The following is a 23,650-nucleotide window of genomic DNA, read 5'->3' as shown; positions in this document are numbered from 1 at the left end:
CCCTTCTAGCTACGCCACTGGCAGGAGGCTAAGCCTGGACAGGGTGGCTGAAGGGAGGGGGGCTGCCGGGGGGCGGGAAGCCCTTTGGAGGGCTGCAGAGCCCCCTCCCGCAGCAGCCGAGGCCACTGGCGGCACGTGTGGCCGAGCCTGCCCCCTCCCGCAGCCCCCCTTCGCGGGCGCAGCCCCGATCTGGCCCCGGGTGTTCCAGGGCGAGCCGCGGCAGCCCCCACCCGGCGCATGCGCCCCTCCGCGAGAGCTCTCCAGCCGGGCTGTGGCTGAGATCGGTCCGCGCGCCGTGCCAGTGGCTGCTGGCGGAGATGGCCGGGGAGAACCAGCACCAGACTCTCCGGAAGAGCATCGCGGCGCAGCAGCCCGCGCCCCCGGCCCCGCACCGGCCGCTCCAGCCGCCGCCCGGCGCTGCCGCCGCCGCCCCCCCGAGCAGCGCTGCGGAGCGGGTGGCGCTCAAGAAGGAGATCGGCTTGGCCAGCGCCTGTGCCATCATCATAGGTGAGGGGGCGCACGGGGGCAAGTGGGGGGCGGGGGGCTTGGAAACTGCGGGGGGGGAGGCAGCAGAAAGTTTCCCCGGAGAAGCGCCTCTCCCTGCGCTGGCTGGCTGGCGTGGGAATCCCTGGGGCGCCCATCCTCGGTGGGGATGCCCTCCAAGTGGGCAGCACCCGGACCCTGCCCTCCGCGGTCCCTTTCGCCGTCTTCTGACTGCACCCGTCGGGTCCCCCTTCCTCCTTCCATCGCTTAGAGAGGGAGGGAGGCACGGAGGCAGTGGCGTAGCTGGAGGGGGCAAAGCGCTAAGTTTTGCAGGGAGCCGCACCGCAGTCTGCAAGGGTTCCCTCCCCTTCGGAGCCCCCTCCCCTTCGTACGCCTCCGTTTTGCTCCCCCCGGCCTGGAATGGCTCCAGGGGGAGGGGGAGGGGTCCTTGCACACTTCAGTGAGGCTCAGGATCGGGCTCCAGGATCAGGCCCCAGGAGCGTAGCCTCTGTTTTGCTCCCCCTGCCTGGAATGACTCCAAAGGGGGGCCCATTCCATACCAAGTTGAGGGTGCTTAGAGCTTTGCACCTGCAAGTGCTTTGCACTTCCTCTAGATATTCACCGCACAGAGCGGTGACCGATCGACTGATCTGTGCAGGATCAACAAGTAGTTGGCTCGATGATGCTCAGAATGTTTAACCCGCTCCACACATGCGATACAGCCACAAACCTGGGTTCCCCTACCTCCCCATGTACCTTTTAGGACAGTGATTTCCAAACTCTTTAACACCAGGACCCACTTTTTAAAGTGGCAGTCTATTGGGGACCCACCTAGGTTTACCAGACTTTTAAAAAAGATCTAGGAAGATATTTATTTATTTATTTATTTATTTAACCATAATAATAACCAGAAAAAAGACCCTCAAACGTAGACCCTCAAACTTTATCTCTCTGTATTCGCGCATGCTTGCAAACTGCAGGAGCTCAACTCCTTGCAGGGCAGTTAGCAGCTATCTTGCAAACTGCAGGAGCTGAGCTCTTTGTAGGGTAATTAGCAGCTACAGTATACAGTATTTTTGAATGGCCTCGGGGCTTGAGACAATTAGTCATCTGATCTTTCCATCCCCCTTTGGCTACCCACCAGAAATTAGGTTGCAACCCACCAGTGGGTCCCAACCCACAGTTTGGGAACCATTGTTTTAAGATTTTATCAGAACAGCTGTTGGCCACGTGAAAGCTCTGCATTTGAGGTGCACAGTTTAGAAACAGAATCTCCAGTGTACACCTTAAAAAAGGTCACAAGTGAAGAGGTATCATGGAACAAGGGAGAACAGTTAGGAGAAAAAGTTTTGTGAATTATTTTGTTTCCCAATCAATTGACCTGCTGACTAAGGTCCAAGTCTTCCTAGGATTTTTGCTGTTGTTGTTGGAAGGGGAAGCACTGCTCAATTCATCACCTTTTGACTCTTGGAAGTCAAACATAGCTTGAGTTCTTCCTTTGTTATGTGAAGTTCCCTTCTGGTCTGAACACTGGATAGTAGTTTTTGCATGGTCTCTGTGTGTGTACAGCATTTTCACAGGTAAAAGCAGTTTTTAGTATCTTTTTCACTCCTTACGTGATCCTGAAAATGGTGTACATACATACTGCATGAAATTGAACCACGTTTTTCTCCTACCTTTCCTACAAGGAACTCTGAGTTGTATACTGTACACAGCTGTTGCCCCCCTCCCTTTCCATTTTATCTTCACAGCGGTCACATGTCATGAATTAGGTCGTCTGGCCCAAGATTGAACTTCATGAATGGGGATTTCGAAGCCAGGTCTGCTCAGTCCTAGTCTTGACACTGTATTCGTTGTAGTGTCTGTAATACTCAGAAATCCCGTTTCTAAGTCAATGAAATGTCATGCAGTAAGACAGATTTTTGCCCTTGAATCGCAGCTGTCAGCTGCTCTTTGTGTTGCCTGCTAACAGTTCTCAGAGATGCATCTCAACGTATATTTGAGACATGCTCCTCTGGAAATGTATTGTGGGTCCTTTATTAACTTTAAGGCTGTACTTTCTGGGCTGTGAAAGTGGGGAAATGACCTGCTCTTCACTAGCTGTAGTGAAAGGTGTCGGCACTTGTAGTGGGCAAGGCTTCAAGGGGGTTTTGCAGGCTTTCATGTTTTAAAAACCTGTATGACCAAAACTTATATAACTTTGTATATACACTAAGAGTGCAGCAACTGTTACTCTGCACATGCCTGATCTTGTTTGTTCTTGGAAGCTAAGCCGGGTCAGGCCTGGTTAGTACTTGGATGGGAGACTGCCTGGGAATAATGGGTGCTGTAGGCTTATACTATAGTCTTTCGAGAAGTTTGCCACCAAATATAAGAGCAATTATGTTTATTTAACATTGTCTGGGATGTATTTCTGAAGTGTGATAAGTGTATCTTGGGAAAAAGACTCTTAATGGGGGGCTGTGCTTCAAGCGTATAAAATTATGTATCATATGTAGAGAAAAGGTTTTTGCTCTTTTTCGCAGTACAAGAACTTGCAAATGAAACTGATTGGCAGGAGATTTTGAATGGATAGATCAACATTCTTCATATAGGGCATAATTAGTCTGTGGAATTCATTGCCACAAGTTATGGTGGTGAACACTACCTTGGATGGTTTTAAAAGGGGATTGGACAAAAGTCATAGGGGGCAGGTCTATCAGTGGCTACTAGTTGTGATGGTTATATTCAAGGTAGTCTGTCTCTAACCAGTTGAAGGAAGCAACAGCAGGAGAGAAGGATGCCTTTCTCCTCCTTGTGTGCTTCCCAGAGGCAATTGGTGGGCCACTGAGGGAAAACAGGATACTGGACTGGGTGGACCTTCAACCTGATCTAGAAGGGCTTTTGTGTTCTTATGCTGACCCATGTGATACAGTCCTGCAGCTGGAACCCTGAGAGGTCATTGCATTGCTTGCTCTTATGCGAACACTGGCGTTCCAAAAGAATGAAAATCTATTCACTTCTGTTGTAATGTAATGTAAAGGAAACAAAATTTTACAATGACTATTGTGCACCTTTGTTTAAGGATGGGATTCTATCGAAGTATAAATTTGGGGAGGGGATATACAAGAAATTGTGCAACAGAATAGTAAGTTGCAACATATATTTGACAGTCGGTGTAGTGGTTCCAGTATTGCACTTGCACCTGGAAGATAGAGGTTCAAATCCCTGCTTTGCCATGGTTGCCTGTGTGGCCTTGGGTCCTGCTTTGAACCAACCCCCCCCCCCACACACACACACTGTTTTTCTGCAAGCGTGGGGAGGCTCTACCCTTGTTAGCTCTGCAGAATCATACCAATGTCGCTCTTGATGTGTCTGCATGCTTGGGAGCAACTTTACAAATTGATAGACGATTCTAGGTCAAGATTCTAGGTCTAACAGCACCATGTAAACTGATGCTGGCACAGCCCACAGTAACAATGAATCCAAATTGGAATGTTACAAATCTCTTATGTTAAAAGCAATGTTACTTCATTCTGCTTTCAGAATCAAACTGGGATCCTCCCCCATAGCTTGTAAAAAGGGACAATTGCTTGACTAGAAACATTGAATTTTGCAGTTTAAAACGCAAAATAGTAACTGGGCATGCTTCGGTAGGAATCCTGGGTGGGGCGCAAGAGGAAGATGCTTCCTGTCAAGCCTGAGGCAACCACCTCAACTGACTTCAAGGATGAGCCAGTCTGGGTGTCCTCATGAGCTCACCTGCCCATTGCATTCATCAGCAAAGACTTTGCTCCATGTCCCATTGCCATCACAGGTTCGATCAGCCAAAACACAGGATACGGCCTTTTTGGTCATGGTATCCATACATGACATGGAACTCCCTTCCATGCAATTTGGCCCCATCTGTCTTTCAGTGGACTTTTCTGACAAGCTTTTAGCTTGAGTTGAGCTTTGCCCTTGGTTGCTGTTACGATTTTCTGTGGTTTTAGTTTGCTCAGTTCTTGTTTATGGAGTGTTTTAAAAATTTATTATTGTTAGTCACCTTGGGAGCCCTCCCACTGCCAGGATAGCTGAAGGTTTAATGCATAAATGTTATCTGATTGGAACCCTGCAGCTTACAGTGGGGATGAGAGCTGGACCAGCAACTTTTATTCCTAGCTCACAGCCCAATCCTATCCGCGCTTTCCTGGGAGTAAGCCCCATTGACTGTAATGGGACTTACTTCTGAGTAGACATGCATAGGATTGGGCTGTCAGTCTCTTAACCACTGTGCACACTAATTCTTATAAAGAAATAGCTATTCAGTATTCGCTATTATATAGCGATTGTATTCAGTATTTTCCAATTCAGTATTTTCTGAATTCAGTATTCAGAAAATAAAGGGGAAGGTATTAGTTAAAGAGTAGTAAAATCTAGAATTGCCCCCATTCTCTCCTCTCATGGCTTCAGCGGCTGCATGAACATGCTATTCTTCAAATAGCAGCCAGATGGTTTTTGGTTTATTTGAATAGTTAAAATGGCACTTTACACAGAGTACGGGCCTCTGCCCTGGAAAGCCTGTAGCCGACATCAGCATTTCTCAAAGTGTGCTCCTAGGCACTGAGAGGCTCCCTGAGCCCTCCCCGGGGGCTCCACGAGCACACCATAAGTGGCTGCCATCTGCCTCTGCCCGGTTTGCTCATTTGTCCCTCCTGCCCAGTGGCATCACTAGGGTTTACGTCACCCAGTGCAGGAGTCCAGCACGTCACCCCTACGATGGACCTCCCCCTATGCAGTGGGTGAGGCAACATCCCAGGTAGTGGGCACGGTGATGTACCATCCTCCCACCCCTTCTGGTTTTTCGGTTATAACTTTTGATAGAATAGTGATATTTCAACACAGTGTGTTTCATTGAATTCTGCATGAAATTACACATAGATTGATACCTAACATGATGGCATTATTCAAAAATACCAAGTATTAAAATTTTTTGGTGAGTAGCAGTGTGTCGTCATCCCCATGCACGTTGCCTGGTGTGGTGCGCACCCCCTAGCAACACCACTGCTCCTGCCTCCCTTTGGTGGCTCTCCTTCCTCATTCCTCTCCTATTCCAGCTCTTTGCTGATATCTGGTGTTGGGCTCCATGCTGTACCACTCCATGCATGTGTCAGTGCTCTGGGGCTCCCCAAGTCTCTATGCATGTGTCAGCAGGGCTCTGCGAGAGAAGCTTTATGGCTCCAGAGACCAAAAAGCTTGAGAATCGCTGGTCTAGATGCAGGTTGGGCATCCCTTATCCAAAGTGCCTGGGAACAGAAGTGTTTTGGATTTTGGATTTTACCATATTTTGGAATATTTGCATAGACATAACAAGAGAACTTGGAGATGAGGCCCAAGTCTAAACACAAAATTTGTTTATGTTTCATATATCCCTTATACACGTAGCCTGAAGGCAATTTTATACAACATTTTTAATAATTTTGTGTGTCAAACAAGGATTGTGCATTACACACAGTTTGATTTTATTTCTTTAGGTCAAAAAAAGTCATGTTGTGGCTCAAAATTTCCATATTTCAGATATTCCGTACTTCAGTATTCCAGATTAGGGGTCCCCAACCTGCAATGAAACGAGGAAGGCAACAGAGGTAGGGAAAGAGAAGGAGGCAGAGATGAACAGATGGAAGCCTATGTAAGTGCTTCAGTTCCCCTGCTTAACTAACAATCTGGATCAGAGTCCTTTACCCCCAGCAACTATTAAAGAATAAACACCTAACATGCCAGTACTAAGCACTTGCTTAATGTAATGTCTAGTATGTAATGTCTACCTTGACTCTTAAACAGGGATTTGCAAGAGTGCTACAACTCCTGAAATGGATGAGCAACAATATCTCAGAAAGGCATCTCAATCTAATGGCTTAGGCTCAGTGGTTTTTCAGTTTTTTCCACCTTTCAGGAACCTATTGTGACATGTTCTGAGGCATGGTATGAGTTCTCTCAGGGTGCTTTGGGTTGGCAACATTTCAACAAGCCTCTGCTGCCTTGGCTTTAGCAGTGGTTTGATGTGCCAGCCCATTATCACCTGATGTCTGTTCAGACATAATGTTCTAACCCTAATCCTCTCCCTGATGTGCTAGTTTTCTGCATGCAGGTAGGTGGGGGAATATTATAGTGTGCAATCACAAACTTCCTGTTTGAGGGTTAAGAGGTTATTGTTTGGATGAGTAATATATGGCACAGAAGAATTGCATATGCACAAGAAACAGCCTTACCCTGAATCAGACCATTGGCTTATCTTGGTCAATACTGCGTACACTGGACTGGCAGTAGCTCTACAGTTCAGATGGGGTCATTCCCAGCCCTAACTGAAGATGCCAAAGATCAAATCTGGAATTTTGTGTTTGCAACACAGGTCTTCTGCCACTGAGCTATGAGCCCATCCTCAGTTGTATGCAACTAGATCTGTAAAGGGTTCAAAAACCTGTGAATAGGTACTTTACACAGACCTCTGGGAAATTCTCAAAGCTTTGATCACCTTTTAAGTCTGTGGGGACTGGAAACTTCACAATCAGAATAAAATTGGGATTCTCAGCAATCCAAAAGGTGTCAATTCTGCCATACACAGTGGAATCGTCTCTAAGAGGTAACTGAGGCTGCAGTTCTGAACACATTTACCAGGAAGTAAGTTTAATTGAATTCCTTGGGATGTACTGAGTAGATATACATAGGCTCACTTCATGAGCGCTCTTAGCCATTAATAGCAATGAATGACAAATGTTTCTTCTTTATACTGTATATACCATATTCATTTTATATGGGCTGAATATGGCAAGTGTGAATGCTTAAATTCTTCCTGCCAATTAATTGCTTCTCCTCCAAGGCATAGCTTTCAAATGAGGGTCTCTAATATCTCAACTTATTTTTAAATTAATATTAAATAAATAACATGGTGGGGCAGCATATTGAGGCTGCAGTGGAAAACATTTTGATGCAATATCCTGATATAAATGCAGAGACAAAAACTTTCTGTTCTGAATCAGGTGTGTGTGTGTGTGTGTGTGTGTGAAAAAGAGCAATTTTTAAATATCCACTCTGAACACTGTGCCTATAAAGCCAACAAAACTCTCTGGCCATTTATCTCTGCTGCACAATTTTGGAATGTGCCTTGATACTAACATAGGGAAAACCTTGCTTAGTTCTTTTTTTTTTAAAGCAATCAAGTACACTGGAAAGCAGAGATGTCCTTGGTTTTTGCTCATGGTTCCCCTTTTGGACACTGACAGACCAATCCTAAGCCCCACTGCCAATGGAGTCATGCCAACAGAGTCCACACTGCACCCAGTGGTGGTGGGGGACGGTTGGGAGGTTTCCTCACGGTAAGGGAACTTCCTTTCCCTTAGCAAGCTGCCATCGCCTAAATGGGTCTTCTCAGACCTGCACTAGCCATTTTGAGAGTAAGAGAAAGGGAACTGGAATAGGAATAGTGGCACACACCTGTGCTACTAGGAGCCTCCTTGTTCCGCCTCCCACCCATTCCACAGATAGCTGATAGCAGTAGTGGCCTGTTGACACTGCTGCTGTTTTGTGGTGGCAGTTTCAAAACAGGTGCTGGCTGTGTGTGCTGCTATGTGGTCATTTACGACAGCGGAACTGTGTTCCACTGTTGTAAGTAGCTAGGGCTTGGCTGTTACAGTCCCATCCTATTCATGTTTAGTCAGAAGAAGCAGGTCCTGCAGTGGCATGGCCTGTCTGAACGTGCAACAGAATGCAGTGGCAGAGTAGGCTGTAGCACTCTCAACAGTCCAAAGATGTCCTGATCTCTCAAATGACGCCACTGCTCTTCCTTATGCCTCCTGCAATACCTGCATCATTCTTCCTCGCTCATTCTTCAAATTCCTTCTTAAAGCCCTTGGCACAAGGCTTCAGTCCTCTTTCCCTGCTGCACCTACAATGAAGTGCGTGCAAGTGCTACGATCACAATTTTTGCCTACATCTACATTTCGTCCCCTTCTCTGTTGTCTTCCTTGCGTCTAATGAGAATGTAAGCCCCTTAGCAGGGCTGGCTTTAGGCCAGTTTGACCAAATTGGGCCCTACTCCTAAGGGGGCTCCACACAAGGGTGGAAGATTGGGGCACTTGCCTGAGTCTGAGAGGTCACGTCCAGGCAGCACTGCGCCAAGCTCACAGAAAAGATGCTGCCTGGACTGAGATTGCAAGTGCACATGTCCTGCCTGACCCCAGAGCCAGGGCTGGCCTTAGGGCAATTTGACCAATTTGGCTGAGTCAGGCCGCACACCTGGAAGGCCGCACACTGGGGCAGAGAGCAGAGCACCTGCACTGCACTGTAGCTGACGCTCTGGCATGGAATCCTGCATGCTGGGGTGTTGCAAGGAGAATGCAGGGAGTGGAGCATTGCTGCTAGATGGCCCTCCCTCCCATCAACCTCTGGGAATGATTATCTTGAAATCCCCCCCAAGCAGTTGATGGTGATGCTGCTTCCAGGTGCCTTGCCGCTACAGTTCATCCTAGTGAGTACAAGGTCCCACCCCAAGGGGGTGGGTGACCCCACAAAAATGCTTTGCATTCGGTCCCACAGCTCCTAAGGCCAGCCCTGGCCCTTGGGGCAAGGTCCAGGCCTCTTGTTCTGTGAAAAGTGCCATGCATATAAATAATAAATCTGGTTGATGTATGCTATTAAAAGTTAAGTCAATTTGTTTGCTGCACCCACTCCAAACTTAATATGAAATCGCCCTTGGCTGAGGCAACCCATTGCTCCAACTAGCTAGGATTATCCATGCTGACTGGCATTTGGGGGCTTTGGGCAAGGATCTTCCTCAGCCCCACCTAGAATTGCAAGGATTGACCATATCAGGATGCAAAGCAAGTGCTTAATGGCCCCAGGTTCATAGAACAGGGAACCCACCCCCCCCCCGCCAATATTAGGGTAGCGACATCATCCCAAAGGGGCACAGGTTCCTCAGGTTTTCCTAAAGCAGGGGGATCCCAGAAGCATCACTTGTTGCTGGAAAGCTCTATGCACAGGGACAACCATGAAGCAGTGCTAACTAGGTCAGTGGTTCTCAAACTTTTAGCACTAGGACCCACTTTTTAGAATAAGAATCTGTCAGGACCCACTGGAAGTGATGTCATCCAGAAGTGACATCAGCAGGCAGGAAAATGTTTAACAATCCTAGGCTGCAATCCTACCACACTTACCCAGGAGTAAGTCCCATTTACTATCGTTGTTAAAAGCATATACAGAAAAGCCTGTTAAAAGTACATATGTGTAACATTTCCCCAAATCAAGTCTAGGGGAAGCATCAAGTCTAATATATTAAAAATAAAATATTGAATGGGGACCCGCCTGAAATTGGCTTGCTACCCACCTAGTGGGTCTTAACCCACAGTCTGAGAAACACTGGACTAGGTTATCCTGCCATTGCAAAGTGGATGCCTGTCCAGTGTTCAGAGAATCAATTGTTAAAAGGGGGGGGAGAGACTTGTGTCAGTTGTGCTCGAGATATCAAAGCTTTAGAAACACTTTCTGTAAAGAAACCCCAAAAATGTGCAAATTTGTGGCCATATTGCACCATATCTCTTGCCACGGAGGTTGTAAAGCAAATATTAAGGCTCCACAAGATGAGATCTCAGTGTCACCAGCAGGTTGGAATTCAGCCTAGGGAGGTGTTGAGGAAGCCCCTCTAGCCCTCTGATCTAGAGGCTCACCTCTGAGCTCCAAAATGCATTTCATGGAAGGGAAAAGAACAAGGAGTTCTAATTAGAATTTCCTGGCAGGGGGAAAGGGGGACAGCAAACTCGGATACATCACACTTTCCTAATTGAGTCCCGGAGTACACAGAAGCCAATTTTGCTTGTCCACCCATGTGCCTCCCTGCCATAGCTGATCTTCGTCTAGCATCAGAGCCCCTCACCCTGAGTACAGCAAGACAAAACAACCCCCAAAAGACTCAGGAAGGAAAGAAATAGGGAAAGGGGGATAGTGACATGGTCACTATCTTTTACTGTGACATGGTCACTTTTACTCTGTGTGAAATAGATGGGGCGCAGGCTGCTCAGTCTTGGGAACATTTAACTATGACCTTCTTGTCCTTTCAGAAGAGTGTTTACTACCAGGTCATGGAGCAGCCATGCAGAACTCATTGAATGAGAAACTGAGGACTTTTCACCGGGTCTGGGCAGGCTTGTGCAATTAATAAATATCACAATTACCCGGCATTGTATATTGCACAAAGCATACAGTAAAAAACAGGCAAACCCTGCCTGCTAGCTTGCAATATAAGAATAATCCTTAAAATTCGTATGGTGTTTTCTAATGTTCAAAGCACTTCACATATATTATCATGTTTATAGCAACTTAGTAAATGAATATTATCCCCAAACAAGCACACATACTAACTGCTAGAATGAGAAAGTTACTAATTGATTAATAGTCCACAACGATATAGGCGGTTGGTGAAGTCCTGCCAGTGTCCTCTCATTCCAAACAGGTGGGGAACCAACCTGGAGTTGTTCAGGACTACCAGGGCACCAGGACAATAAACATGAACACAAAAGCTTGCTAATCTAATGCCTATATTTATAATCTAGGTCAGGGGTGCCCAAACCCTGGCCCAGGGGCCACTTGCGGCCCTCGGGGGCTCCCAATCCGGCCCTTGGGGAGCTCCCGGATTCCATTGAGCCTCTGGCCCTCCAGAGACTTGCTGGAGCCCATGCTGGCCTGATGCAACCTTTCTCAGCATGATGACGACTGTTCAACCTCTCACCTGAGCTGTGGGATGGGAGCTCCCTTCACTGCTTGCTGCTTCACACTTGTAATACAGCAGCGGCCGTGAAGGAAAGCCTGGCCTTGCTTTGTGCAAGGCCTTTTATAGGCCTTGAGCTACTGTAAGACCGTCATTCATTCATATAAGTTCCATCTCTAATAAATTCATTTATGTAAATTTATTCAAATTTTAAATGTAAATGAATTCATTTTTTTCCTGGCCCCCGACTCAGTGTCAGAGAGATGATGTGGCCCTCCCGCCAAAATGTTTGGACACCCCTGATCTAGGTGGAAAGAGGTGCCTTATAATAGTAACTAATCAATTATGTTGGAAAGACCAATTTCAGAACTTGTTTCCTTATTGGTTCTGGACAGGGCGTTATGGAACACAGTGGGCTTATGATATACATAATCTCTTTGCATATTATGGCTCAGGAACCTTGGTTATAGAATTATATCTTCATGTCATGGAGACCTTGTATACTGTCATGGTAGTTCCCAACAGATTGGCACAGAGAGAGCGAGAGTACTCTGTTTTATGAAATGGCTGCTTTGTATCATAAGATTGAAATCTGATCAACCTACTATACAGACTGGTTTGTGATGGGGCCACAGGCTTATGACCTGGGGCTCACCGCAAAGTATTGCAAAGCTTGCAGAGTTCTGATGCTCTAGAGGTGCCAATCCAACCTAGTCTTACAGGACCATTGTTAAATTTCTTTAACCATCGTTTGGTGTGATGTCAAAACCAAGCCAATACTGTATTCGAATACTACACCCCAAAAAACTATTTTAAACTTGCAGCAGGAAGGAAAATGTGATGAAGAGGAAATGTCCTCAATTACAAGCCCTGATATTGAAAATGCACATACATTGCATATTCCCCCTCTCCACAATAATGTAATGAAAATGCCATGTGTGAAGCCAACCTTAAGAGTTGACTTATGTTTATCACTCAGTGACTGACTTGCAATGGGTCTTTCACACCAGCCCTTGATACTCAAACACCATGGGCAGTGCTTCTAGGTCAGTAGATATGACATCAAACATAATGGGTTCCAGTAGAGATAGTCCAGACCTTCAGGTTTGAGCCATGGAAGCTTCACACACATGAATGCTTCTTCCTTGATATGCAGCATCAAGTGACAGCTTGAACTGAGACCTTCTGCATGGAAAGCAAACAAACAAATTCTTTGTCTCTTAGTGGATCACAAGTGAACATGAGCCAGCAACGTGATGCAGCTGCAAAAAAAGTGAATGTGTTGCTGAGCAGCATTAGAGGTGTGGAGTCCAGATCAGGAAAATTCTGCTCTGTACTGCACTACTAAGACTGCACTTGGAATACAGCATCCAGTTTTGAGCGCTACATTTTTAAGAAGGACATTAGTTGATAAGCTGGAGCAGATTCAGAGGAGGGTAAGATGGTGAGGGGTCTGGAAACCAAGTGTCTGAGTAACAGTTGCGACAGTTTGTGTCTTTAGCCTGGAAAAGAGAAGACAAATGATATGATACTGTGTATGTTGTCTGTTTGTCTGTCTGATAGCCAGCTTCAGGTACTGTATTTGAAGGGCTGACATGCAGACAAAGGCGACATCTCTCTGGCTGCTAAGAGCAGGACTAGAACCAATGGGTTGAAACTACAGGGAAGTAGATGTGAAGTAGATGTAGGTGAGACGTGAGGAAGAATTTCCTAACTGTAAGAATCGTCCAGCAGTAGAACAGTCCACCTTGTGCAATTGCAGGCTCTCCCTCATTGGAGGTTTTCAAGCAGAGGCTGGATGGCCACTTCTCAGGGATGCTGTAACAATTGCCTGATTTGAGCAGGGGGTTGGACTAGATAACCTCTGAGATTCCTTTCAACTCTGGTATTGTATCATTCTATTCTATGGTTCTTCATCTTAAAGGGTCACAGCCCTTGTCCAAACACACTTACTGCTCCTACTCAGAAGTTACTATAAAACACCTGCCTTCCAGCAGTGCACTGTTTGATGCTGTCCAGTGCCACACATACTTCCCCTAACCAGTTGTATTCCACATCTAATTGGAATCTTATTCAAAATCTCGGAATCTTATTTGCTCTCTTAGGTTGCAGCCAGAGAGCTGACAAGAAGCTTCTTAATCTATCCTCTTAAAAGCAGGCTTCATTATTCCATGCTGAATCTTTGTCCATTTTGTGCCACTGCCCAGTTTTTTCCCCCAAGCATATTCAGAACAATCCTTAGGATTTTTATAGCACTTTTTTTTCCAAAGCACTTCGCATGCATTTACTTTTTTACCACATTTTTATACTGCCCTTCCTCCAAGGAACTCCAGGAGGAGTACATAGTTCCTTCCATCACTGTTGTCCTCACAAGAACCCTGAGAGGTAGGTGAGGCTGAGAGAAAGTGACTAGCCTCAGGTCACCCAGGAAGCCTCATGGCTGAGCAGGGATTTAAACCTGGTCTTCTAGATCGAAGTCCAACACCTAAACCACTACAACAGCATTTCTCAACATTTATCTCCCTGTATCACTTCACACGGTCCACCTCTTAGAAGTACTACCGGAAGTAACTGGTGATGACATCATGGCCAGTTACTTGCAGGTTCGGAGGCCAGATGTGACATGAAAACAGTGGTAAGAGGCTCAGGGCTGACAGGAGGGCTTTTTCAAGCATGTGAAAAGTATACGCTGGAGCTCTGCCCGTCAAGCCGAGCCTCTTACTGCTGTTGTGGAATTTCATGTCTCACTGCTAGGCAGTGAACATCTTGGGGTCCCATACAAGCAGCAACTGTTACCCTGCACATGCCTGATCTTGTCTGATCTCGGAAGCTAAGCAGGGTCAGGCCTGATTAGTACTTGGATGGGAGACCGCCTAGGAATACCAGGTGCTGTAGGCTTATACCATAGTCTTTCGAGACTGAAGGTTGCCAATCATGCATGCCTCTGGACATCACCTCAAGTGTCATCGGTGGTAAACATACCACTGGCTGAGAAATGCTGCACTACACAATCCTGGCTATTATTGTGGTGTCAATGCTATAAGACAAGTATTAGCATTCCCATATTGCAGGTGGAGGAAGCGGAGGCTGAGAAGGAGTGGCTTGCTGGAGGCTGCCTCCGTAGCGGATGAAAGGGGTGGCTGGGGACACAGGCCCAGGTGACAGGCTGAGGAGGGTATTGGGGAAGGCGGCAGTATATGGGTGGATGGATACAACTTTTGACGCTGAGGGCAGTGAACACCGTGTGCTGGGCCAGCCCACCCTCCCTTGGCTCCAAACAGCTTAGAAATGGAGTGAGTTGAACGTGGGCAGAGTGTAGCAGACACAGGATGACGTGGTGATGCTGCCGCATCACCTGGCCCCAGGTCTCATGAAGTCCCAGTTCACTGCTGGGCTGCCTAGTGAGTTCATGGCAGAGGAAATGTTCAAACGAGGGCTTTATAACTTAGCCTCAGCAGACTGAAGCACCAGGAGTAGGTGCCCCTATTGTCCTACTCTGGTTATGCGACTGGTCTGAACTGTCCTTGTGTGATCCTTGATGCTACGAGTGTTCCCAAGTTCTGAAGCTAGAGTCTGGAACAAAGTTCTGCTGGTGCAACTCTAAGCCTGCCATGTGAACCATTTCTCATTGCTTGGCACTAAAAGAGCAATCTTTGCATTGGCATTTTAATGTCTGACTTGCTTGTTTGTTTGCACTTGCATGGCTGGCCTTGTAACTGTTGATCTCTGGCTGCCTCCGTCCTGAAGCTTGCTATGGAAGGCAGATTGTCACCCTTTGGATAATACTGCATTTTTTTTTATTCTCTCGTAAACCAACTGCTTATCAGCCGAGTAAGCTCACTTATAATGTAACAGTTATATGAGGTTGCTCAAGCCAATTACCCATAGTGACATCCGTATATTCCACAAGTTCAAGACCAGGCCAGCTCATTGTCTGAGACTTGTAGCTGGCAAAGAACGGAGGCCAGGCTCCCCCCCCAACCGTGCGTGTGTGTGTGTGTGTGTGTGTGTGTGTGTGTGTGTGCACGCGCGTGCGTGCGCTGTGATTTTGTGGAAGTACAAACAAGCAGAATGTGACACAGGCTGTGGAAATCCTGAAAGCCCACTGTCTATTTCACTGGTTCCCAACCTGCGGTCTGCAAACTGTAGGTGGTCCATGAGACCCTGAGAAGTGATCCCAGAGGTCTCAGGGGGGAAAAAAAAGGATTGCGTCAGCACTTCCATCACTTCCAGCATCTCACTGAGCGATAGCTGCCCCACAGATCACTTCAATGCCGGCTGCAGACAATCTGTTCTTCACTCTTTCTGGTAGTCCATGTGAGAGTACTTGCTTGGGAGATGCTTCCCCATGGACCACCAGCAGCCACGGCTTGCTTCCCTATCAATCTTCTCTATAAATAATAAATCTAATAACATATCTAATTATTACAAATGTATAATAATAATAAATCTCTGCAGAGTAATAATAAACCTCTAATAATTACAAATGCAATTGCATTTTTTGTGTGGTGAGAGTCGGGGTTGTGTGTGGTCCACAATGATTCCAGTTTTTACCTCAGTGGTCTGCGGGCTCCTAAACATTAGGAACCACTGGTCTATTTAAAGTCACGTTTAAATGCTCACCATTTCCCCCAAACAGTGAGAAGTTCATGGGTAGGGTTTTGTTTCCTTCAGATGCAAGAATGCTGGAGATATAAGGCATTTGGGGAGGCGGGTATTGGGTGTGTTTGAAAATACATGAGCAGAGCTTAATGGAAGTGGCACTTGAATTATAAGGGGCCAGACAGCATAGCTTTTGCAATGATCCCCTTATCTTCTATTCTTAGAAGGCTTCGGGGAGGCCATGACTGGTCTGAAATTGGAAGTGGGGGTTGTGGATTTTATTAAGGGTCCCCCCATAACATGAGCGCAGAATGGAAGCAAATGCTGTGCAAAAGGCAGCAAAGGCGCTGGTCTTGGATTGAGTTCCTAATCAGCAATGATGCAGACTCTTGTGTGCTCCCAGTCCAGCTGAACTTGCAGCTCAGAATGTTGTGCTCTCTGTTTCTTCCTTTCTGTTCTGAAAGGGCTGGTTCACACACAATGATTCCAGTCCAGGGCTAGTGTCAGGAGTCACCATGGTTGGGCACCTGATGAGGCCAGACACACCAGGCTCAGGAAAGCATCCATGACCCTCCTTAACACAGTGTCAGAAGGAAACTGGCCTGCTACAGTAGCTCTTTGGCTTGCAGATCCCATAACCATGAAGGAGTGTATAGAAGCTCAGGGACCCAGCTGTGGAGCTACAGCTGCTGCAGAAGTTCGTTTTGATCCGTTCTAGTGTGAGCCTAAATAAGATAATGCTAATATTCTGTAATCCATTTTCTATATTTCAAAAATTTTGGAGAGACTTAGGAGTGTGTTTGGTTTTCCATATTACTTTATCTAGCTGCGAATGCTGCATGGTCGGGTAGACCTGGACTCTGCATCAAGAAACCTAGTAGACCTGAACTCCAAAGACTATTGTGGCTGTCAGCACCATCCCTCGCTCTATTTTGCCCCCCGTTCTGCCTGCCCCCATTGCCCCCTTCCTCTTTGGGAAGGGGCCCAGAAGAAACTTTGTACCCCCTGCTAAAATTCCTCTCATAGCCCCTGGTCTGGGGTTGGTAGTAGGGTGGGTGAAAGTTAACATTAAACCCAGATAAGACAGACACACTCTTAGTCAGGAGATCTGCCATCCAGGTTATGGACTGTCAGCCTGTTCTAGATGGTGTTGCATTATGTTTGCAGTTTGGGTGTGCTCTCGGACCAAGCCTTGCTCCTGGATGTCCAGGTGACTGCTGTGGCTCAGAATGCCTTTGTCTGGCTTAAGCTGGCATGCTAACGGAGACCTCTCCTCTGTTTTGCTCTAGCAGCCCGGAATGGCTCCGAAGGAGAGGGGGAGAAGCCTCTTGTGTGCCGCAGTGAGGTACCGTGCAAAACTTAGCGCTTTGCACCACCTCAGGCTATGCTACTGATAAAAGTAGTTTTGAATAAGTAAATAAGCACACATTTGAACATTTCTGGGTTGAAACCAGTGGGGTTTCATTTTTGCTAGATCATGCCCATTGTGTTAGCAAGTAAGGAACTGACTTGCCACTTGTTACAATAGTGTCAGTAGATGCTTTCAAAACGGTAAAAAGAAATCTTTTTGGGGACAGTGGGTGCAGCTTTGCCAGGAGTTGAGTAGGCCAAACAGGCTTAAACATTGTGGTTCTTGCAGAAATAACTAACTGCTTAGGAAAGCATGTAGGATTTAAAATGAGAAAATGCAAAAGGCTCAAAGGTGTTATGCATACTGTTGGGATATCCTGGCAAACTCCTTCCCTTAATCTTTTGTAGGAGGCATTATTATTATTATTTTAATTAACTTATATGGAGATTGGCTTAGTGCACTCAAATTCCACTGAAATGGGGATTGAGGCCAGTGGGGCTTTTGACCAGTCTGCCAAGGAAATTAATAAAGTTTTTTGTGTGCGTGGAAAAATTAATCTCATATTGGTCCTTGTAACTGAAGGCATGTCTGGGTGACAGTCTCTGGCACACTGGCTCAGGGCTTGAGAGTTAACTGGGATTGTAGGAAGTGGGGCAAAATAGTAGGTCATCTGGAACACCTTTGTGTGTAGGCAGAGACGTAATCAGGGTGGAGCCTGAGGGGCACCTGCCCCAAGCACCATGCCAAGGCCGGATCCCAAAGGATCTCCTCTATGGAGAACTCGTGCAAGGAAAGCGCCCTACAGGTAGACCACAGCTGCGATACAAGGACATCTGCAAGAGGGATCTGAAGGCCTTAGGAGTGGACCTCAACAGGTGGGAAACCCTGGCCTTTGAGCGGCCCGCTTGGAGGCAGGCTGTGCAGCATGGCCTTTCCCAGTTTGAAGAGACACTTGGCCAACAGACTGAGGCAAAGAGGCAAAGAAGGAAGGCCCATAGCCAGGGAGACAGACCAGGTACAGACTGCAATTGCTCCCGGTGTGGAAGGGATTGTTACTCCCGAATTGGCCTTTTCAGCCACACTAGACGCTGTTCCAGAACCTCCATTCAGAGCGCGATACCAGAGTCTTTCGAGACTGAAGGTTGCCAACAGTACCCCTCAGGCTCTGCCCTAATTATGGAGGAGGTGCTGATGGCTCCATGCCCCCCGATCCTTCTCTTTCAAAGGGGAGCCTCTACAGAAGAAGGAACCAGGGTGTGTGAGAGTGAAGCCACGACTTCTGGAGAACCCGGAAGTGATATCACAACATGGATGTTGCTGCTCTAGGTACTGGGGCACTGTGTTACATCTCTGCTTGTGGAAGCCCCATTGTTTATTAACATCTTTAGGAGAGGCACTGCTTTTGCATCTCATTGAGCTGGAAAATTGGACTGTTAGGTTCACAAAGCTTGTTCCTTATCTGTCATGGTGCTTGCCTGGTGATACTGAGAGTGGTCCAATACACTGAAGGGGTTTTTTGGTGGCAAATAAAAATATTATTTTTGAGCCTGGTATTTATTAGGGTCAAGCTACACCTGGAGTTAAGACCATCTGTGTGCTGATAGATGTAACTTTTTGTTTAAATAGCAGCAAAACTGAGGGCCCTGCAGAACCCGAGGAAGTGGCTTTAATCCTACCCTTGCAATGGTCCCAATCTGGATTTCTCTCATGCCATGGCTGTGATTTGGTGCCAAGGAGAATCTGGATTGTAGCAAGAGGGGTAGGGTCAAAGCCTACTACCCCTGTCATGGTCCTGATCCACAAGGGATCTAATTCGACTACTTAAAAAAAAAAAAGCCCTGCTAGCCTTAGTAAATAGGTTCATAAATTAGCTTTTAAGCCGTGCTATATCACAATTAAGGGAACAGTGCATAACAGGCCAAAGTGACTCTTTTATAAATTAAATTGTTGCCAAAATAAACCAAACACTGGAGTGTGTTAGACACTTGAGAATGATATTTTAGAATCACTTAATTGACAAATTGGTTGTTGCATTCATTGTACTTCTTATCATCTTTTATTGCTCCTGTGTTTTCTTATGTTAGTTCCTGTTAGCTGCCTCAGGGGTTTTTGAGAAGAGACAGGATACATATTTGCAAAAAGAAAACGGAACAGAAATAAGAGAGCCATCATGTTCCAGCTTTTACATCACCTCTTAACAGAAGCAGTTCCTAAATTTTTGTATGAATTGGTTGGAATCAGGCAGTGCTATTTGTTGTTATTGTGGTGTAACGAGTATTGGAAAGGCTCTGTAAAATGAAAAAGAGAGAAGACCAGATGACAATCAGCAAATAGGAGTGGCTGGTTGGTTGTGTTTGGCCAGTTCAAAGTGCAGGTCCTGCCACGCACACAGTCTGTGTTGCGACTGAACATCAATTGGCTTCCTTGCATGGCACCCAGCAGTTTGAGTTAGGCACTGTCTAGCTCAGTGCAGCTCAGACTTCTCTAATGAAATGCAAGCCACATAACCTGGCGCTGGCAAGACATACAGAGCAGGATGTCAGAGAGAGAAGAAAGACAGAGGAGTTGGAGGAAGTTAAATAATCAGAAGCTGGAAAATGGAGCTTTGAATAGAAGGACCAGATGGAAAAGCAAAGCAGGGACCCTGTACCTTTCATTGTTGTGCAGCCCAGGGGTGGGCAGAAGGTAGAGCATGGTCTGCTGGTGGACCGCTGCCCAATTTCCAGTGGGCTGCCTGGAGAAGGGCTGTGATTCAGAGCTTCACAGTGGGGGAGGGTTCTACCTCAGCAATAAACCCCTTCCTTCACATGCAAAAGGTGCGAATTTGACCACTTCAGGTAGTGCTGGGAATGACCCGTTTGAAATTCTGGACAGCCACTACTGGTCAATATGGACAATACTGCGCTAGGTAAGCCATGGGTGTGACTATAGAAGCCTTCGAAGTATCCGATCTTCCCTTCTGGACCTGGAAGCCCTTCACAGTGCTTCTCGAACTTGCACCAGCTAAATAGCTGGTAGCCCCAAGTAAATCCAAGTAGCCCCATTGGGCAGGCTGGGGCTCTACATGGGGTAAGGGAACAAATACTCTCTTACCCTAAGGAGACCCCAGGCCTCCTCCTTACCTGCACTGGATACAGTGGAGGCCATGCAGCACTGCTGTGTCAGGGCAAATTGGAACTGGGCTGTCAGTCTTGTCAACACTGACTGGCAGTGGCTTCTAGTTTTCAGACTAGAAGTCTTTCCCAGACTTACTTGGAGTTGCCAGGAATTGAATGCACCATACTCAGCCATTGAACTCCAGTTTGTCTTTTTAGTTGGAACATAAAACTATCTTGCAACTTTGGTATAACCTTAGCATAGCACACTGATTAATTTGAGATCCCATGTGTAAAGTTGCAATATTGTGAGATTGTGAAAAAATGTGCAAAATGAGTCTCTCCTTTTCATGCATTTGTTGGGGCAACCACCTTCATCTTACTATAAATAAAATTCCCATGGCAGAATTGTTAACTGTTTAACACATTTATACATTTCTGCCTCAAAGCCAAATAGCGCCTTTACAATTTGGTAACCAGTGAAAGAATCGAGCAATTGTCAATATTAAATTTTTGAAATCTTTACCATTTCACGTAGCAAAATCCGATTAGAAATTCCTGCACTCATAAAATCCAGAAAGAATGCCGGAATTATAACTCTGCGCTGCAAACCAGATCACCTTCTCTGTATGTGGAAGAGCTATTTTTGCTCATGCAAGCAACTTGGAAGGTCTGTGGCCAAAAGCAATAAAGGATGGATTGATTATAGCATGCAACTTCTGATGTGAGGAAAATTGAACTGTGTTTAGAGAATCTGCATATGCTCCATGAGTCAGGGACCTTTCCAACCTTTTGACACCTGTTCCTGGCCAATTGGCCATATTTTGCCTTTGTGAGGATGCCTTGTTAAAATTTTGTCATTGTGAGTTCTTACCATTTTCATTCAAGACACCTGAAGAACTGTCTCCCCCATGGGTGTCTGTCCAGTCCTTAAAATCCAACTGATGAGTGACTCTCTTGTGTGTCTCCAAGATGAAGTCAATTATTTGTTATCACTGCTGTTTCTATAGCTCACACATTTAACAGCCAAATTCTGAGCTGCCCGGCGTGCACGGCTGCAGCGGCACCAAAATGGCTGCTGCTGGATCAGGGCAGCTGCAGGTGGCTCCCAACTCCTTGGAGGAAGGGGACATTTGTCCCCTTCCTCCAAGTAAGGAAAGTAGCCCCATTGCAGGGCTGTGCGCCTGCTCTTTAGCCAGTGCAAAGGAGTCCCGTGTCGGGCTGTGAGGCACGATGTGAGGCTCTGGATCTGGCAGAGCTGGCTCCACCGGTCCCAGCCCCTCCCACCCCACTCTCTGCCACACCTTCACCCTGCCCACCCCCACATCAGAACACCTTCCACCTCCCTGACTTACCTCTTGGTAGCCTGGAGCCGGCCACCAACAGGTGCTAGCACAGCATGGGTCTGCACTGAGCCTGGTGTGGTCCTGGGCTGGTGATGAGCATTGTTCAGGATTGGGTCCTCAATCGGGTTATGTTATATAGTATACTGCAGTGAAGGGCATGGAGACAGCATTCCGCATCCTACTTAAAGTACCCTTTATACAACTGCCAGCAGCTAGCACACTTCAACTCTTCACTCACCCTGCTGTCTCCCTTTCGAGTCTTTGTGTTTTACTCAAACTGGTCTCAAAACATTTTTATTACCATGGGGGGGGAGGGGTCCTTCCATGGTTTATTTTTAACAAAACAGAAGTATAGATCAGAGTTTTGCATACATAGTCTCTTGTCTCAGTATTCTATTGTGTGTGTTTGCAATGTTTTAAATGATTTTACCTATTGCTGTTTTATGTTGTACATTTTATTATTGAGCTTCATAAGCCGTCTTGGGCATTTGCTTCAACATGGGAAAGGCGGGATATTAATTTTTCAAATACATAAAAATAGTGACACTGGAAAGGGCCTTTTTCGCACTGTCCCCCAGTTTGTGGAAGTCCCTGCAGTGAAAGATCAAGTAAACCCTGTGCATCTCTGTTCCGCTACCTACTGAAAATTTGTCTATAAAAGATAAGTTGCAGGTTCCTGCAGCTTTTTGGGGTAAGAAAAATTTCAGGGACAACTTTATGGAAGCCAAGTCTAATTATATAGCTTGACCTTTAATTTCCCTCTACTAGATTTTAAGGTCATTGCTCAATGGATCCACCAGTACTTGTTGCCACTAAGTGTGAAAAACATTTTATCTTATGTAAGACACAGGTAATTATCCCTTCCCAATTAGACCCTCGGTCACTGAACGGTACAATGGTGAGTTCACTGCCCACTTGCAAAGCAAATACATTGTTATATAATATTTGTTTTGTTTTTGCCATTCAGCCCCTAACTAAACCTCATCAAATTTAATGAGTCTGTGGTTGACCGATGGGCCCAATGCATCCAAAGTAAAGCATGTGTTAAGGCTTCGATTTTGTGTACACTTGCTTGGGAATTTACTGCCATTGAATCCAGTGAGACTTGCTTCCTACACACACATGAGATTGGGGACAGAAAAGTTAAGCACATGTAGTGAATGTAAGAACCTGATGAACACTGAGCCAGTTCTTTGATCCTCTAGTAGCCCAGTATTGTCTGCTCTGATTGCCAGTGGCTCTCAAAGTTTTGTACAATTTCCCATCAGCTGCTATGTGATCTTTTATCTGGAAATACCCAGGAATAGATTGAGGCTAGAACCCCCTGCTGGAATCAGGCTTTTAGGATGCAATCCAGCCCCCAGGATGAGCTGGCACAGTTTCTTAGTGTTGGGCCACCAGTGTTGCAAAAGTGGTGCATAAAGCACTTTCACGCCACCAGGAGAGCAGGGAGACCAGCCCAAGCCCCATTGGGCCATCGCAAAGGTAAGCCCATGCCAGCCAAGTCAGGTCAACACAGGGTTCTGGAAAGGCGTGGGGAGGGCAGGAAGGAGGCATTTTGCGGTGGGGGAGGGCAGGTCCATGAGCAGGTGGCAGGTAAGCGGGGCCAGGATCTGGCACTTCTGTCAGATCCTAACCCTGGTCCTGTGTGGCCCAGAACAGCTCCAGACTTCTTGGGTTTGCACCACCTCTTGAGGTGGCACAGATCCAAGTAGCTCAATTGGGGCTACTGCGGCTTTACCCAGGGTAAGGAGAAGGAATTCGCCTTGCCCCAGGCTGAGCTGCAACAGACCCCAACCCTGCTCTGGATACGGGGCAGGCCTGCCAGCCAGACTGCTCAAGGGCAGGGCAAATTTTAACTCTGGCTGTATCATATCCTACAATTTTAGCTAATTCTGTGCCTTCCAAACGATCTCCCCCTTTGAAGGAAATCTCTGAGTAAAGAATAGCAGTCATGGAATCAGATCCTTTCATGGCTCAATAACCAGTTAAAGAACAGGAGGTGGAGAGTTTGGATAAATGGGCAATTTTCAGAGTAGAAGGATGTAAGAAGAAG

The 23,650-nt window shown here is 46.5% G+C and overlaps 1 protein-coding gene and 1 pseudogene across 1 annotated transcript in view; both read left to right on the top strand.

The window, feature by feature from the left end:
- Positions 1-317: 317 nt before the first annotated feature.
- The window catches only part of SLC7A10 (solute carrier family 7 member 10), a 57,078-nt gene continuing 33,745 nt past the window's right edge, over positions 318-23,650 (top strand). The window contains exon 1 of the mRNA XM_066637183.1: positions 318-507. Coding sequence (XP_066493280.1) covers positions 318-507 — 190 coding nt within the window. The remainder of the gene's footprint in view (positions 508-23,650) is intronic.
- Positions 13,979-14,098, top strand: LOC136660906 (5S ribosomal RNA; annotated as a pseudogene).

The sequence above is a fragment of the Tiliqua scincoides genome, chromosome 9 (genome assembly GCF_035046505.1).
Source record: "Tiliqua scincoides isolate rTilSci1 chromosome 9, rTilSci1.hap2, whole genome shotgun sequence".
NCBI lineage: Eukaryota > Metazoa > Chordata > Lepidosauria > Squamata > Scincidae > Tiliqua > Tiliqua scincoides.
The sequence above is the reverse complement of the archived record's forward strand: the minus strand, read 5'-3'. Positions and strand labels throughout refer to the sequence as shown.